General features: G+C 59.6%; 1 protein-coding gene across 1 annotated transcript; it reads right to left on the minus strand.

The window, feature by feature from the left end:
• Positions 1–1111: 1111 nt before the first annotated feature.
• SHISA8 (shisa family member 8) lies at positions 1112–10393 on the minus strand (the record flags this gene model as incomplete). The annotated part of the gene is made up of 4 exons (XM_080345046.1): positions 1112–1422; positions 2137–2277; positions 2368–2492; positions 9846–10393. 4 exons carry the CDS (start codon positions 10391–10393, stop codon positions 1112–1114), a joined length of 1125 nt encoding a protein of 374 aa, XP_080201172.1.
• Between the last annotated feature and the right edge of the window lie 3672 nt (positions 10394–14065).

The following is a 14065-nucleotide window of genomic DNA, read 5'->3' on the forward strand; positions in this document are numbered from 1 at the left end:
TGCCCTCTTTTTCTTAGCCTCCTTCATCCCACCCAGCAGCTGCTCTGAAGCATAGGTGAGCCTGAAACGTCCTTCAGAGACATCCAACCACACAAGCACGGTGGGAGGCTGTCAGTCCTTTGTCCTGGAAAATGGAGCTGTACGGATTGCAATGAAAGATAGTCCCTTGGTGGAGCAAGTCCGGTGTCTCTGTGCTCTTTTGGAAGCAACCCAAGAGGCTGATGGCTTGAGCAGAGCCAAGCAAGGTAGAGCTGGGCCAGAAACCTGCAGTTTTAGGAGCATCTATATGGGAGGGGAGCTTTTGCCTGACCTTGCTTGGAACAATGTCCTTTCGCTCCATCTCTTTGTTTCTCTGCTCCCCCTGGTAAAACTCTGTCAGAACCAGTAAACTTCAGACAGAGGAGATCTGTTTGGATTTTGTGTAGCTGCTCGCAGGGTTTTGCGGTTGCCCCTGGAAGCTGTGTTCCCATTGTGTCCCCCATTGGGGGGGTTCCCCAGCCCCTGTGGGAGTGGGCTTTGCACCCTGCTGCCCATGGGGAAGGGGCTGGGGTGTTGGGAGCAGCATGGGGTCCCCCAGCCATTCCATACCAAGGCCATACAGTTTAATGTATTATTTATTGAGAAGGTGGATGGGGCAGTGGGGAATGGGAGGCTGGGGAGGGAAAGAGGCTGCTCGGGCTCTGTCAGCAGCAGGGGGACAGTGCTTTGAGTCCATTGCCCTTCTCGTGCCTGGTCACAGGAACACGATAGGGGTGCCTGGCCCCAGTAGGATGTGTTACCCCATCTGTGGGGGCTGCAGTCAGTCCAGCTTTGGGCTCCCATCCCCTGAGCAGAGCACCGGTCCCACAACATGCCCTTGGCTCAGCTTCTTCCTGGGCTGTGCTGAGAATGGCTGAAACTCATTGTCCAGGCTGAAGGGACAGACTGGCCACCCCCATGGTGAAGCACAGCTGGCAGCCCCATCCCCAGGACAGGAAAGATGATGTGTCTCCCAACATGGCCAGCTGTTGCAGTTTATGTAGGACTAACGATGTTTTTCTCCATCGGGCCACCCCCAGGGGAGTCCATCAGCCATGCCCAGGCACGGGGGCAGCCCTGCTCCCCGGTGGTGTCAGACGGTGACCTCAGTCTTGCTGTTGGTGGCGAGGTGCCGGGGGGGCTGGTTGTACACTGGGGCGGCAGGGCCAAAGGGCTCAGGTGGCCCCTCGAGGCGCAGGGGGGCCAGGCCGGGCCGGCGTGGTCCGCGTGCGGGGCCCCCCTCCCAGCCCCCAGGGAAGGCTGGGCTGGCTGGCACCTTGGCACCCTTGGCCTTGGGGCAGCCCTCAGGCAGGGCTGGGGCCTCGGAGGGCAGGAAGGGCAGGGTGCTGGTGGATGGCGTCTCCGGCCCCCCGAATCGCCTGTAGAAGTCCTCAGGGGCGCTCTCTGTGGGGACAGCAGCGCAGCGTCATCCCACAGGGACATTCCCCACTGCCAATGCAGGGGGGTCTGAGGGGGCTCTGGACTCTGCAGGAGGGATTCTGGGTGCAGATTGGCTGTGGATTGAGGGGATCTTGGCCACTAATTGGCTGGGGAGTGCAGCAGGGGATCCTGGACACTGATTGGGTGAAGGGTGCTGTAGGGGTTTGGGAGATCCTAGGTGCCAATTGGCTGGGCAATGCAGTGTGTCTATGGGGGAGCCTGAACCCTGATTGGGTGCACAATGCTACAGGTCCACATGGAATCCTGGGTGCTGATTGGCTGGAAAGTGCCCATGTGAGATCCTAGGCTGTGATTGGGTGGGCGGTGCTGCAGGTCTGTGTGACATCCTGAATGTTGATTGGCTGAGTGCAGTAGACCCATGTCAGATCTGGGTGCTGATTGGCTGAGAAGGGCAGTGGGGCCATGTGGGATCCTGGGTTCTGACTGTGCAGTACAGTGGGCCCATGTGGGATCCTGGGCTCTGATTGGCTGGGCAGTGCAGTGTGGCAGGAGCTGCAGAGCCTCTGCCACGAGCAGCTGCCCCGGGCGCGCTGGGGGACCAAGTAGTTCATCCTGCCCATGCCCCTCTGCAACCCCCCATCACTCTCCACCTGCCTGCAGGTCCATCAGGCTCATCCCCCTGGCTCCCATCCCAGCCCCTGTGGCCATGACACTCACCTCCAGCCTTGAGGGTGGCGTAGGCAGCGTAGGCAGGGGCTGGCAGGCCCAGGCTGCTGCCCAGCGGTAGGCGCTTGCCGTGGCTGTGGGGCCGCCCCAGCGCGGGGGCGATGGCCACTGCGTTGTTCAAAGGCGGCTTGTCTGGGGGGACAGAGGCAGGTGACGGGGGGCTCAGCCATGGGCAGTGCCTACCCGTTGCCTCTCTTCATCCCCACTGCACTGACATCTTACCTGTGCTGTTCCTGGGGGGCCCCCGGGCCAGCCCCTCACCCAGCGGGACCTGCACGCCCCCCATGAGGCCGTCCATGTGCTCGGAGGGGCCATGGCCTGGCTCTTTCAGCAGGTCTGTCAGTGTCCTGGCAGAGGGACAAATGGCCGTTAGGGTGATACCCTGCTCCCCCAGACCCACCAGTGCACCCCATCCATGAACCCATCTCTTTGGAGGCAGAGCCAGGTGGCCTGGGGTTGGGAAATGGCTGCTGGGAGCAAGGAGCGCACCCAGTCTCCCAGCCCAGCTTTTTCACCAGGGCTGGTCAGCACCCACCACCCCCCCAACAGTGAACTGGGGTCTGGCTGGGGCGAGGGGAACGCATGGCTCAGAGTGAGATGCAAGGGTATGACCAAATGAGCAGGAGGAACACCTCAGAGACTCTCCCCCTGGGAAAGCCTGCGGGAGAGGAGGTGACACCTCCACTTGAGTTCCTTCAAAGCAGAAAAAACACCAAGGAAGGGATTAGAGAGGCCGCTTGTGCCTCTTTGGGGAGGAGGATGAACTAGTGGTGCCCCCTGGCGCATGCGCTGTCTGTGCGTAACGCCATCCTTGTAAGTAACAGCATTAAACATTAAACACCGTTACGTAAGTTACAGCCCTATTTCATTTAACATTCAGGGACGGAGATGCTGCAGTGCCACCGTGGTGCGCCGGTGGTTCTGGAGCAGGACACACCAGCAAAGCCCAGAGTGGGGGACTCTGGTGGTGCCGGGGCAGGACACGCCAGTGGTGCTGGAGCAGGGCACGCAGGTGGTGTCACAGCGGGGCACGCCAGTGACAGTGGAGCAGGGCATGCGGGTGGTGCCAGAGAAGGGCATGTCCACACGGTGTTGCAACCTTTGGCCACGAGTCCTGGAGTAGGATGGGATGCTCCTGCTGGTGCAGGGCTTTGCAGAGACGAGACCCACCATTCCACTTGCAGAGACAGTCCCTGCATGACTGCAAAGGTTCAGGGCTGCCCACTTTTGGCTTTTTTTGGCTCCCCAGTCACCAGCTTGCTGTCAGCACACCTCACACCTCAAGGGCTCTGGCTGGCTCATAGATGCACACCAGCAGCCACGGCAGGAGCTCATGGTTAGTGAGTGGCTGGATGATAAAACAGCAGATTAAACTCAATGTGGATAAATGCAAATTGTAGAGGAAGGGAGGAATAATCCTGAGACTGTGCATGTGGCGGCTCATGGCTTCGGAGTGCTCAAAAGCCCAGCAAATATGGTGTGGGAAAGCTGTGGGGAAGGCAATGTGTTATGCTCAGGGCTGCAGATACTCGGGGGGCCTTGAGGGCTGCTCCCAGGACATCTTCCCTCCCAGTCTGAATCCAGTCAACGTAACAGGACAACAACAAAAGCAGCAAAGTTACAGGGGAGAGTCGCTTGCCCTTTGGGTTCATTTCACATCATTCTTGGGGAGCTCTGGGTAACAACCTCCCTGGGATTATTTTATCTTCAAATGGGCCAACAGGACCACCATGGAGCTCAACAAATTGAAATGAGGGAGGAACAATACCTGGCACCAGTATATACAGGAGGCTGACCAGCTGGAAGGCAGCTTGGCACTGGGGAGGCCATACCTGGCTCCAGCTTTGGGGTCCCCAATACAGGAGAGACATGGACATCCTGGAGAGAGTCCAGTAAAGGACCAGAAAGATGATGAAGGGACTGGAGCATCTCTCCTGTGAGGAGAGGCTGGGACTGTTCAGCCTGAAGAAGAGAAGGCTGAGGGGGATTTTATCAACGTGTATAAATGCCTGAAGGGAGGGTACAACAAGAACAGTGCCAGGCTAACAAGAGGTGATGGGGTGCAAACCAAAACACAGGAAATTCTTTTTAAACAGAAGAAACAACCTTTTTTTTTTTTTTTTTTTTTCCCCTGTGCAAGTGGTCAAATGCTGGACCAGGCTGCCTGGGGAAGCTGTGGCACCTCCATCCTGCAGCTATTTAAACCCCACACCAACCCAGGAGCCCTCCTGCAGCCAGCTGACCCCAGCTCTGGGCCCAGCCAGGCTCCTTTGGCCACGGGGGCTGCACCCAGAGAAGGTCTGGGCACAAGCCTGGGCAAGTGGTGGGCTGTGCCTGGGCAGGGGAGTGCAGGGCCCCCAAGGCCATGGGCATGGGCTGTCAACCCGTGGAGCTGCCGCTCTGTCAGCTCCCACCTTCCCCACAGTGCACAGCTCACCGGCCCCCTCCCCGCTGGCTGCTGCCTGCTCTCGCCTCTCCCTGGGGCCCAGTGCTCAAACAGGCTTGTTTCACCAGAAGTTCACAATGAGATTTGACCTATTTTTTTGACTTTTTTTTTTTTTCCCCTCAGGTCTATTTAGGAAGCTTGAGCAATCCTTTATCTGTGACTTCCTCTCCAGATAAATCCATCAGTGCAGCTTCTCATAAGCCTGCCCTCTGTGCCGACCACCCAAGGTGTGTAGATGATAACAATTAACACTAATGGAATGAGCAGCTCTTAACGAGCTATTTTGCTAAGGTGAGAAACATGTTTGAGCCCTCAGTGCCGGCAACACCCAGACTTACCCCCGCATCTTGGTGAACCATGCCACTGGCCAGGGCTGGTAGCAGGGACCATGGGCTGCAGCCCCATCCCCGTCCCCAGATGCTGCAGTGTAGGGGAGATGGACCTGGAGGGTGACACCCTGTTAAGGAGCTACTGTCTCACTGTACGTGTTTTTGGGGCTTTTATGAGCCCCAGCCTGGGCCCATGGCTGGGGGGCTTAAGGTAGGTCAGGCTACACCTCCCTAGGTCACCCCATGGTCTGTGGCATCAAGACAGCTCCAGGATGCAGATGGAGATGGGGAACACAGGCCAAATGCAGCTTCAAACCTGCACTGCTCATTTGCAACAGAATGCTAACGAGAGGCACCACCAAGGCCTCCCTCCACCACCATGGCCATGGACGCTGAGCACGAGGCCATGTCTGAAGGTCACTTGCCACCCAGCTTGCCTGAGCACAGCCTTGCCTGCACAGTCATGCAGCCACCTCTGTGGCAAGCCTAGTTGTGCCAATGGGTGCAACCAAGGTCCCCCAAACCAGCCTGGCACGAGCCCTGAGACCAAGCAAAGAGGCGGATCTAGGAGCAGGGATGACGGAGGCCAAGACAGCTCCATGGCAGGACCTGGCATGAAGCACTCAGTGCTCACTAGCCATCCCTAGGGGAGCCACCAGCACATGAAATGGAGATGCCCATGTGGGAGTGGGACCCAGAGCCTGGCAGAGCACTCAGCACAGGGCCTGATCTGCTTTTGGGAGGCCCAAGCCCCACCTGGCACACCCAACAGGAGAGTGGCTGCAAATCTTGGGCAAGGGGACAGGGGGCAATGGGAGGAGACAGGAGCACAGCTGCCAGAGGAGAGGAGAGATGACAGAGTGATGGGCAAAGTGACATTGCCCAGAGCTGGAGTGAACCCTCTGAGGGAACGTGAAGGTGGCGGCCACCAGCTGAGCGTGGCGGTGAGGTTTGGAGCAGAGGCACAGCGGTGAAGGAGACACAATGCACACTGTGGCTGTGGGTGGGCTGGCACCCCAGCCAGCCACACTGCCTCTGCACCCAGCAAGATGGTCACCTGCACCCCCTGGGAGGCACATTTCCCCTGGTTTATGGTGCCTGGCATGGTCAGATGCACAGTGGGGGCCCAAATACTATGAGAGGACCCAAAGAGTGAAAAGCCACCATTGGGGGCTCAGCTACTGTGGCTTCCAGGGCACCTGCTCCCGCCGGCTGTTTTGCCCCTCTCTAGCATCCCCACTGCCCCCCAGAAAGCTGCTTCTTGCCCAACTCTTCCAATAGGGATGTTCACCCCAGCCATAAGGGGTAATCTCCCCCTAGGAGAATCTGGGCAGAGGTAAGGGGTGCATGCCCACTCTCATGTGATGGGCAGAGCCGGATGCCGGCAGCCCCCCGAGCACCCGATGTCCCCAAAGAACCAAGGCCTGAAGAAAAACATGGGCAGGTGTTCCTGACTCAATGCAGAGTTTGGCCAGGCTGAGCGAGTGCCGGGGACAGATGCCAAGCCTGAGCCGAGCAGGAAGGAGAGGGGTTTGTGTGAGCTGCCATAAGGCCCTGCAGAAGGAAGGCGGGTGGGGAGGGAAGGGGAGGACACACCAGGTAGCTGCAGCTGCTTGGGTGCCTGCTCCCCTGGGAGGACCAGCAGCCAAAGCCAGAGGAGAAGCTGTGTTGGAGGCAGCCAAGGGTAAGAGGTCTCAGGAGAAGTTGGACAAGGGCTCAGGTGTCTCCACCTGGGAGGAGCTAATGCATCTGGTTGCTCTTCCTGGGCTCAGACCAGTACCAGAACCACGAAGAACAATGTCTGGAGGTGCAGAAGTGGTTGGCTTCCCCCCTACAAGTGAAAAGCCTGCAAGCAGTGGCAGTAGGACCTGTTCTGGGGCAGCAAAGAGTGCTCCCCAGGAGCAGAAAAACCCCAGCAGGATGGAGGGATGGGAATGGAAACCAAGCCGGCCATGCAACAGAGAGCTGGCCTGCAGCCACGATGCGGAGCCCGAGGAGCAAATGAGAAGCTCCTACCTGAGGTGCTGAGAGGGAGGTGAGGTGGCACTGCCTGAGCCTTCAGCCATGCATGGGTACGGGGGCAAGGCAGCTAGAAATAGCCCCGCTCTCTTGGAGGCAACTAGATGAAACATGTTGCCTGAGCTGACTGAGCACACAGTGTCCCTTTTTGGATGCCCGTCCCATGTACCCAGCCCTGGCACTGTCTCCATCAGCCATCCTGGTGCTTTTCCTGGTGCCCAGGGCTCCATACCCAATGCACCACTCCTGCTCTGCCGTGGCTTGCCAGTCACTGTCCCCAATGGAACCAGAGCTGCTCACAGCTTAAGCAGAGGGACACAGGGCACAGAAGATGGTGACACCTCTCCTGCCTTCTGCAGTGATGGAGGTGCCCTTCTGACGCTGTTCACAAAGGCAGACAAGAAAAACTCGCCTTCTCCTGGTCTACATGGCAGTGCCACAGAGATCTGCAGCTGGAGCAAAGGCACCAATCTTCCTGAACTCATTGGGACAGTTCAGACTTGCACAAGCGACAGGGAGTGGGGAAACATGGGGAAACACATGGCTTCGGCGGTACAGAATTGAGGGTACCCACAGAAAATACCACCAGCGAGTGGCAGCAGTCCCGCCGGGGGTGGGTGATGGGAGAAGGCAAGACCTGCCTGCAGGGGATGAGGACCCGGGTCTAGATGTCTGGGGGACTGACCCCTCCCCAAGCACAGTATCTCCTTCCCAGGAGCTAGGGGGGGTAGGAAGTGGGGAGACCAAAAAAAGACATGGTGGCGGGTGAGTGGAAGGGGAGTCGGGAGGCTGGCGGAGGCCGTATTGATCCTGTCAAGGTGCCAGCGCTTCCTCAGGCGACGCGGGGCGGGAGGTGTGGGCGTGCAGCGGCACCCAGCCAGGCTTCCCACCGAGGGGGAAGGGCTGCAGCGTGGATCCCTCAAAACTGAATCGTGCAGGTCAGGAGGGCCCCACAACCCCCATCCATGCCTGGATACAACCCTCCTCCAAGCAGGGGGGGTCAGCCTCTGCTCCATCGGGTGGGTGCAAGGAGAGGTGTGGGTCTGGGGATGAGGTGCAGCAGGTCCAGAGTTGGGGTGCAGCATCCAAAGGCTGCCCAAGCCCCAGGTGGGGGACAGGGGGAGGTGGGTACCCCAGGCGAAGGAGAGAGGGTGCCTGTGCTGGGGGTGCAACCCGAGCGGCTCCCTGATCATCTTGGTGAAATCATTCCTTCTGGCCCTGCCTTTATTTATTTTTTTTTTTAAGCTAAAAGCCCTGAACAAAATGGCATAAAAATGGGTTTATCACCAGGCTCAATGTCCTCACTAGGAAGATGTGAAGTAGAACGTGCACCCTGCTGCCTGGTGAGGTGCTGGATTCAGCTCAGCTCCCTGCCCCTCTCTCTGCTGTTGCACCCCTTTATGTGTCCCCTCTCCATCCCTTCCCACTTTGGTTAAGCGCAGCCATGGCATGACCACTTTGGTGAACCTGCCCCAGCTCGGCTCCTCGTCTGTGTGTGTGTTTGCACACGCGTGTGTGCACACGTGTGTGCCAGGGGGAGGCCGAGGAGGGGTCCAGCTCTGAGTCAGAGCCGCAGGGTCAGAGCTGCGCCGGGGAGGCTGGAGCTGCCGGCAGCTGCTCTGAAGTGTTAAACTCATTTAATGTGATTAGTTAAAAAAAAAAAAAAGAAATTTTAAAAAGGAGGGAGAAGAAGAACCTATCTAAGCAGAGGAGCTGTACAACATGACACTGAGGGGAAAGCGAGGCAGCAGAGCCATGGCTGGGGCCACCAGCCCTGCCCTCCGTTGCCTGGCCCTGCCTGCGTGTCCTCCCTTGCCCTGCCACGCCCTGCCCCACCCTGGTCCTCCCCACCCCAGGCCGGGGGGGTCACCTGCCCCTCCTGCCTCTCCCCATGCACCCCAGCATCAGGGACATGACCCCACCACCCTCATGGAAGCTGGCAGTGAGCCCTGGGGGCTGAGGCCAGGCCACTCATGACACCTCAGTGCTGGGAATAGGGGGTAGGCTGTGTGGCAAGGAGCAGGTGAGGTGCCAAAATGGGGCGAAGAGTGTGTATTTGGAGCCAGGGCTGGTGTGGAAGGGAGAGGGGAAGATGCACCAATGGCCCTGGGAGCTGAGCAAGACTGGGGGGAGGAACAGGGGGTCCCCAACACTGAGGTGTGCCTGACATCCGGACCTTCTGCTGCTCAGCTCCAGGAGGGGACCATAAAACTGGAGCCGCAGGGCACGGGTACTGCAGGGAGGCTGCCCACGTTCTGCTGGAGGCTGAGCCCTGAGGGGTGTGCAGCCTGGTACCCCTGCTGCAAGGGCCGTGTCCCACCCCGGTGCACCAAGGCGGGCACCCATGCACACCCGTGCATGCACACAAACGTGTGTGCACACACACACTGAGGAGATGCAGCAGCCACGGCAGAACCGTCTTTGCTGTCTCCTCTTCCCCGAGCACTGACAGCGAGGCTGAGCCCAAAGGTCCTCAGTCGCCCCATACACAGTCTTGCCTCCCTTGCACACTGGGAACCACAGCTTTGTTTTGGGGGAGGAAGCCACATCCTATAGTTCACATGTCACCCACCCCACTGGCTGGTGGGGATGGCTCTCCTGAACCAGGGACAGAGCTCCTAAGGGACAGAGTAGGTCATTTTGAGAGGGGATGGGTGTACAGTCACCCCTTGTCATGAAGGCTCTCTGGGCTGGCAGCTCTCCTTGCCAGGACAGATTGGGAGGGCTGCAGCCAACCCATCCCCTTGGTGTCTCAGCATGCTGGGACAGGGGTTTTGAGGATCACCTCACCCTCTTGGCAGCGCCAGGGCGAAGCTGGGAGTCACCCTAGGCAAGGGGCTGGGGATGTGGGCTGCCACCCATGCAGGGGGTTCAAGCAGGGCAGGTGGGCGACTGGACCCCTTTACCTGGAGACGGTCATCTCTGTCTGGGGACCCTGTGCCTTCTCCAGGCCCAGCTTGGTGAAGATGCCCACCAGCACCATGATGGCCACCACGCCGCAGATGATGTAGACGATCATGTTGGTCTTGTCACGAGTGGGGTCCTCGGGGGTCTCGTCCACCCTGGCAGGCGGCTGACCTGTGTTGACCCAGTTGGGGGTGTCATAGTTGGAGCAGCCGCTCTGGTCCAGCCGCCCGGGCTTGAACTGGCAGCAGAAGCGGTACCCGCATGTCCCGCAGCAGTACTGGTAGATGCCGGCGTTGCAGTTGAATGGTGGGTCCCACTGCCCCATCACATCGTAGTAACCGCGGCAGCGGTCCCCCCCAGCTGGTGCTGCCCCGGTGGGCGCGGGTGCCGTGGTCTCCACCGATGGTGCTTGGCTGATGTTCCCGCTCTCACCGGGCGCCCCGGTGCTGGTCTCGCCGCTCCACACACGGCCCGGCTCCAGCAACACCAGGCAGCAGATCCCTACGACGTAGCTCGGCTCCATCCGCCCGCGGCTTCGGGGAGCCATCCGGGCGAGGGGGCGAGTTAGAACCGCTCGCCCGGGACCGACCGCATGGCCGCCGAAGAGCCCCCGCGGAGGAGAAACGGGCTGAAGGGGGAAAGGAGGTGATGGGGAAAAGGCAAAAAAGAGGCGGGGGGACGGGGGAAAGAAAGAAGAAGTGGGGAGAAAAAAAAGTGCGAGGGGACGTACCCCCTCCCTGCCTCTCCCCAGATCGGCAGACGGGCAGAAATTCAGCGCAGGAGGCGATGCGGGCGGCGGGGGAGAGCCGCCGCGTCCCCTTCCCGGCCGGCGGGAGGCGGCGGCGGGCAGCGGGAGCGGGCGGGCGGGCCGGGGACCGGCGGCCGCCCCATCCCCGCGCCTCTGCCCGCGCCTCCCGGCACCGCGCTCCGCCGAGGGGAGGCAGGAGGAAAGGGAAAAGCAGCGAAAGCCCTTCGCACCAGGGCGGGAGGAGCAGGAGGAGGACGAGGAGGAGGAGGAAGGCGGGGGGAGGGAGCCGGCGCGGCCAGCGAGGCGCTGGGGGCTCGGCTCCCCCGCCGCCTGACAGCCTCCCGAGGAAACCGGAGAAGGTCCTTCACCGAGTCCTCTGCCAGGCTCCCCGCCGCCACCGGGCGGCAGGACGCCCGCCCTTCCCGTCGGGCTGCCGCCGCGGGCGGCCGGGCACGCGTGGCACCCGCCCCACACTGCCCTCCTGCCCCTTGCACAACACCCCCACCCTGCAGCGAGACACACACCCTCCCGGGAGGGAGCTGCGGGGAGAGAGGCTGGCAGGGGGCAGGATGGGTGTGTGCTGGGGGCGGTATGCAGCCCCCGGGGTGGTGGGATGCCCTCCCGCAGCCCCACAGCTGGGGGCCACACGGGAAAGAGGGGGGACCAGCAACCCCGGTGCCGTGAGGGCATCCGACCATCCCTCAAGGGGGGCTGTGCACTGGGAGGGTGCAGGATGGGTGAAGTGGGGGCCTACTGGGGCACAGCCAGAAACATCTCTTCCCCAGAGCCACAGCGATTTTTAGCAAATCACTGGCTGGCCCCTTATTTCGGCTTCAAAGTCTGGACCTCTCTGAGTGACATGCACCCATTGCTCTGCTCTCTGGCCAGGTGCCACACATATTAATCCTCACTGCCAGCTCCTCTCCCCAGGAAGGCAGGATTTGCTTTCCCTACTCTAGGTCTGTTGTGGCAAAAGCAGGGTGGGGGAAACTGAGGCACCATCAAGCCTCTCACCCGGCACCAGCGTGTTGTGCAGCCTGGGACAAGGGTGGCCAGAGCAAGGGGCAGTGACATGTGGAAGCTGTGGCTGCAGCCTCGTCTTCCCTGGATGGTCCCGCATCCTGCCCCACAGAAGGACAGCAAATCCAACATCACCACTGTCACCTTGGGCAAATCATTTTCTCTGCGTTGTTTGAAAGAGTGGCTGTGTACTGCCTCATCTTGCCCTGCCCTGTTGGTACCCTGACCTGGGAAACTGGGCTGCCTCTGGGCTGCACAGTGCTGTCACAGGAGACCCCAGCCCTCAGGTAAGCAGTGATGCAAAAAGACGTTGATGGAAGTGGGATTAAACGAGTCAGGGAGGCTCAGCTCCCTCTGATGGGTGCCTCCTTCTGGCCAATGCTGAAACTCTGTGGACCAGTCTGTCCCCAGCAGCCAGCCCTTACCTGCCCCACCAGGGTGCAGGCTGAGGGTCTCAAACGAACATGGAGGTCCTGCAGAGACAACCACCCTGGCTGGGGGGCTTGGGCAGCCTCCCCCGGGCACGCAGGGCCAGTACGGGCAATCATGAGCTACTCAGGTGGAAGAGCACCGTGTCACATGCCATATGGGGGGATGAAACGTGCCATCCTCATCCTCCCTGTGCATCACTGTGATGCAATGTTTTGGGCTAGAGCTTTGTGCAAACAGCTTCCTCCCCCAAGCGAGGGTGAAATGCTGCAGTGTTTTGCTGCAGGAAGGATTTAGGGGATATAATAACCTCCCCCCAGACTCCGAACCCAGAACTTGCAGGCCCCCGGCTGCTTCCCATCTGGAGGCTGGCAAAAGCCAAAGTTGTTGAAAACATGGATAAGGAGAGCAGCTGGAGCCGGGGACACATCCGATCGGCCCCCAGTGCCGCAACCTAATAGAGATCCATTAGGTAAGGTAGCTTATAGCCTCCAGAGCTTCACGAAAGAGATAAAAAGCCAGCGAGGCATAAGAAAACCATGCATCTCCAAAAGTCACTCTTTCCTTATGTCTCAGAGGGGCTCTCTGATGAAAGGCCCCGTCGACAGGAAGTTGTAGACATGGGGGTCGTTAGCACTAATAGCCAACAGCAGCACTGGCTTTGAGAGAAGCTGTGCAAGCAAAGTTTGCCAGCTGCCCAGGTAATGCCACAATCATTTTCCATGCATCCGGCGATCGTTCTCGACGTCCGTGCAAGCAGAGCCACCCTGGGGGCTCAGAGGTTTTAGCAGGTTGTTAGCAGACAGAGCGAAAAACTGGCCCTAATCAGGGAGTTTGCTGGAAAATGTTTGCCTGGCACGACCTGGGAGAAAGGGTACGGTTTTAACGGGGAGAGGATGTTCACTGAGTGTGAAGCAGCAGATTTAAAGGGTCTCTGGGAGCGAGAGGGAGGGAGGTAGAGCTGCTTGCAGGCATTTGCTGCGTGCATCAACCCAGAAGGAAACCAAAGCCAAGGTCACGGTGTGGAGGAGCATCCCCCGAGCATGCCCCCAGCGTGCAGGGCAAGACCCGCAGGGGCTGGCTCTGTGCGGTGCTGGCACTGGGGCTGCAGCCCGCAGCCCCACTGAGCCATCAGCTCGTCTTTGTCAAATAAACCACCCAGCCACCAGCTGTATCCCAAAAGGGAGGGGGCTGCAGGAGGGAAATCCTGTAACCTGGCACCCACACCTCTCACATCCCTGGGAATCAGCGGTAGGACCTGTAGAAAAATTCAGATTATCAGGGATCTCCAGAGAAAACGCAAAGGACATGCTTGCAATGTCTGTTGGCACATCTGGGCATGGAGATTTGGGAGAGGAGCTCCTGTAGGCTTTGGCCACGAGCTTGGAGGATGTCATGGAAATTATCCCCTGCAGGGACAATGCCACCCGGACTACAGAAGGGTGTCTCTGTGCCTGCAGAGGTAGGATATGGGTGGCTCAACCCCGAGTGGGGAGGAATATGCTGAGCACTGATACTGTAAACAGATTGTTTCTGGCAGGGCATGGTGATCCGGAGGAGATCCTCCCTGTTGCAACCAGAGAGACTGACAGGCACAGATCCCTGCTGACCACGGGGGTGCAAGCCAGGCAGAGCTGCCAGGGCCCTGCCCGAGGAGGAGGGATCTCTCACCATCACAAAGCAAAGCCACAGGAGTGTGCCTGAGTGCAGCAGGAGAAACCAACGGTGGGTGGTCAGAAGTCCAAAGGTACCCAGGGAGCCCCTCCTAGAGCTGGGAAATCAGAGCCATCTGCTGAAAAAGGTGATTTTTGCTGTGCAAGACTGAACTGGCCCCGAGCTGAGGGATGAGCAGAGGAAGGGATGCTGCTGTGAGGTGGGTGTCCCATGCTGAAGGGCCTCCTGCCAGCACCTCCTGCTGGCACCTTCTGCTGTCACCTCCTGCCAGCCAACACCTTCTGTACCTGTGCCAAAGAGTGCTGCTGGGATGGGTTTTGTCACTTGCAAACCAGCAGCTATAGTCCA

Source organism: Nesoenas mayeri (genome assembly GCF_963082525.1).
Source record: "Nesoenas mayeri genome assembly, chromosome: 1".
Taxonomy (NCBI): Eukaryota; Metazoa; Chordata; class Aves; order Columbiformes; family Columbidae; genus Nesoenas; species Nesoenas mayeri.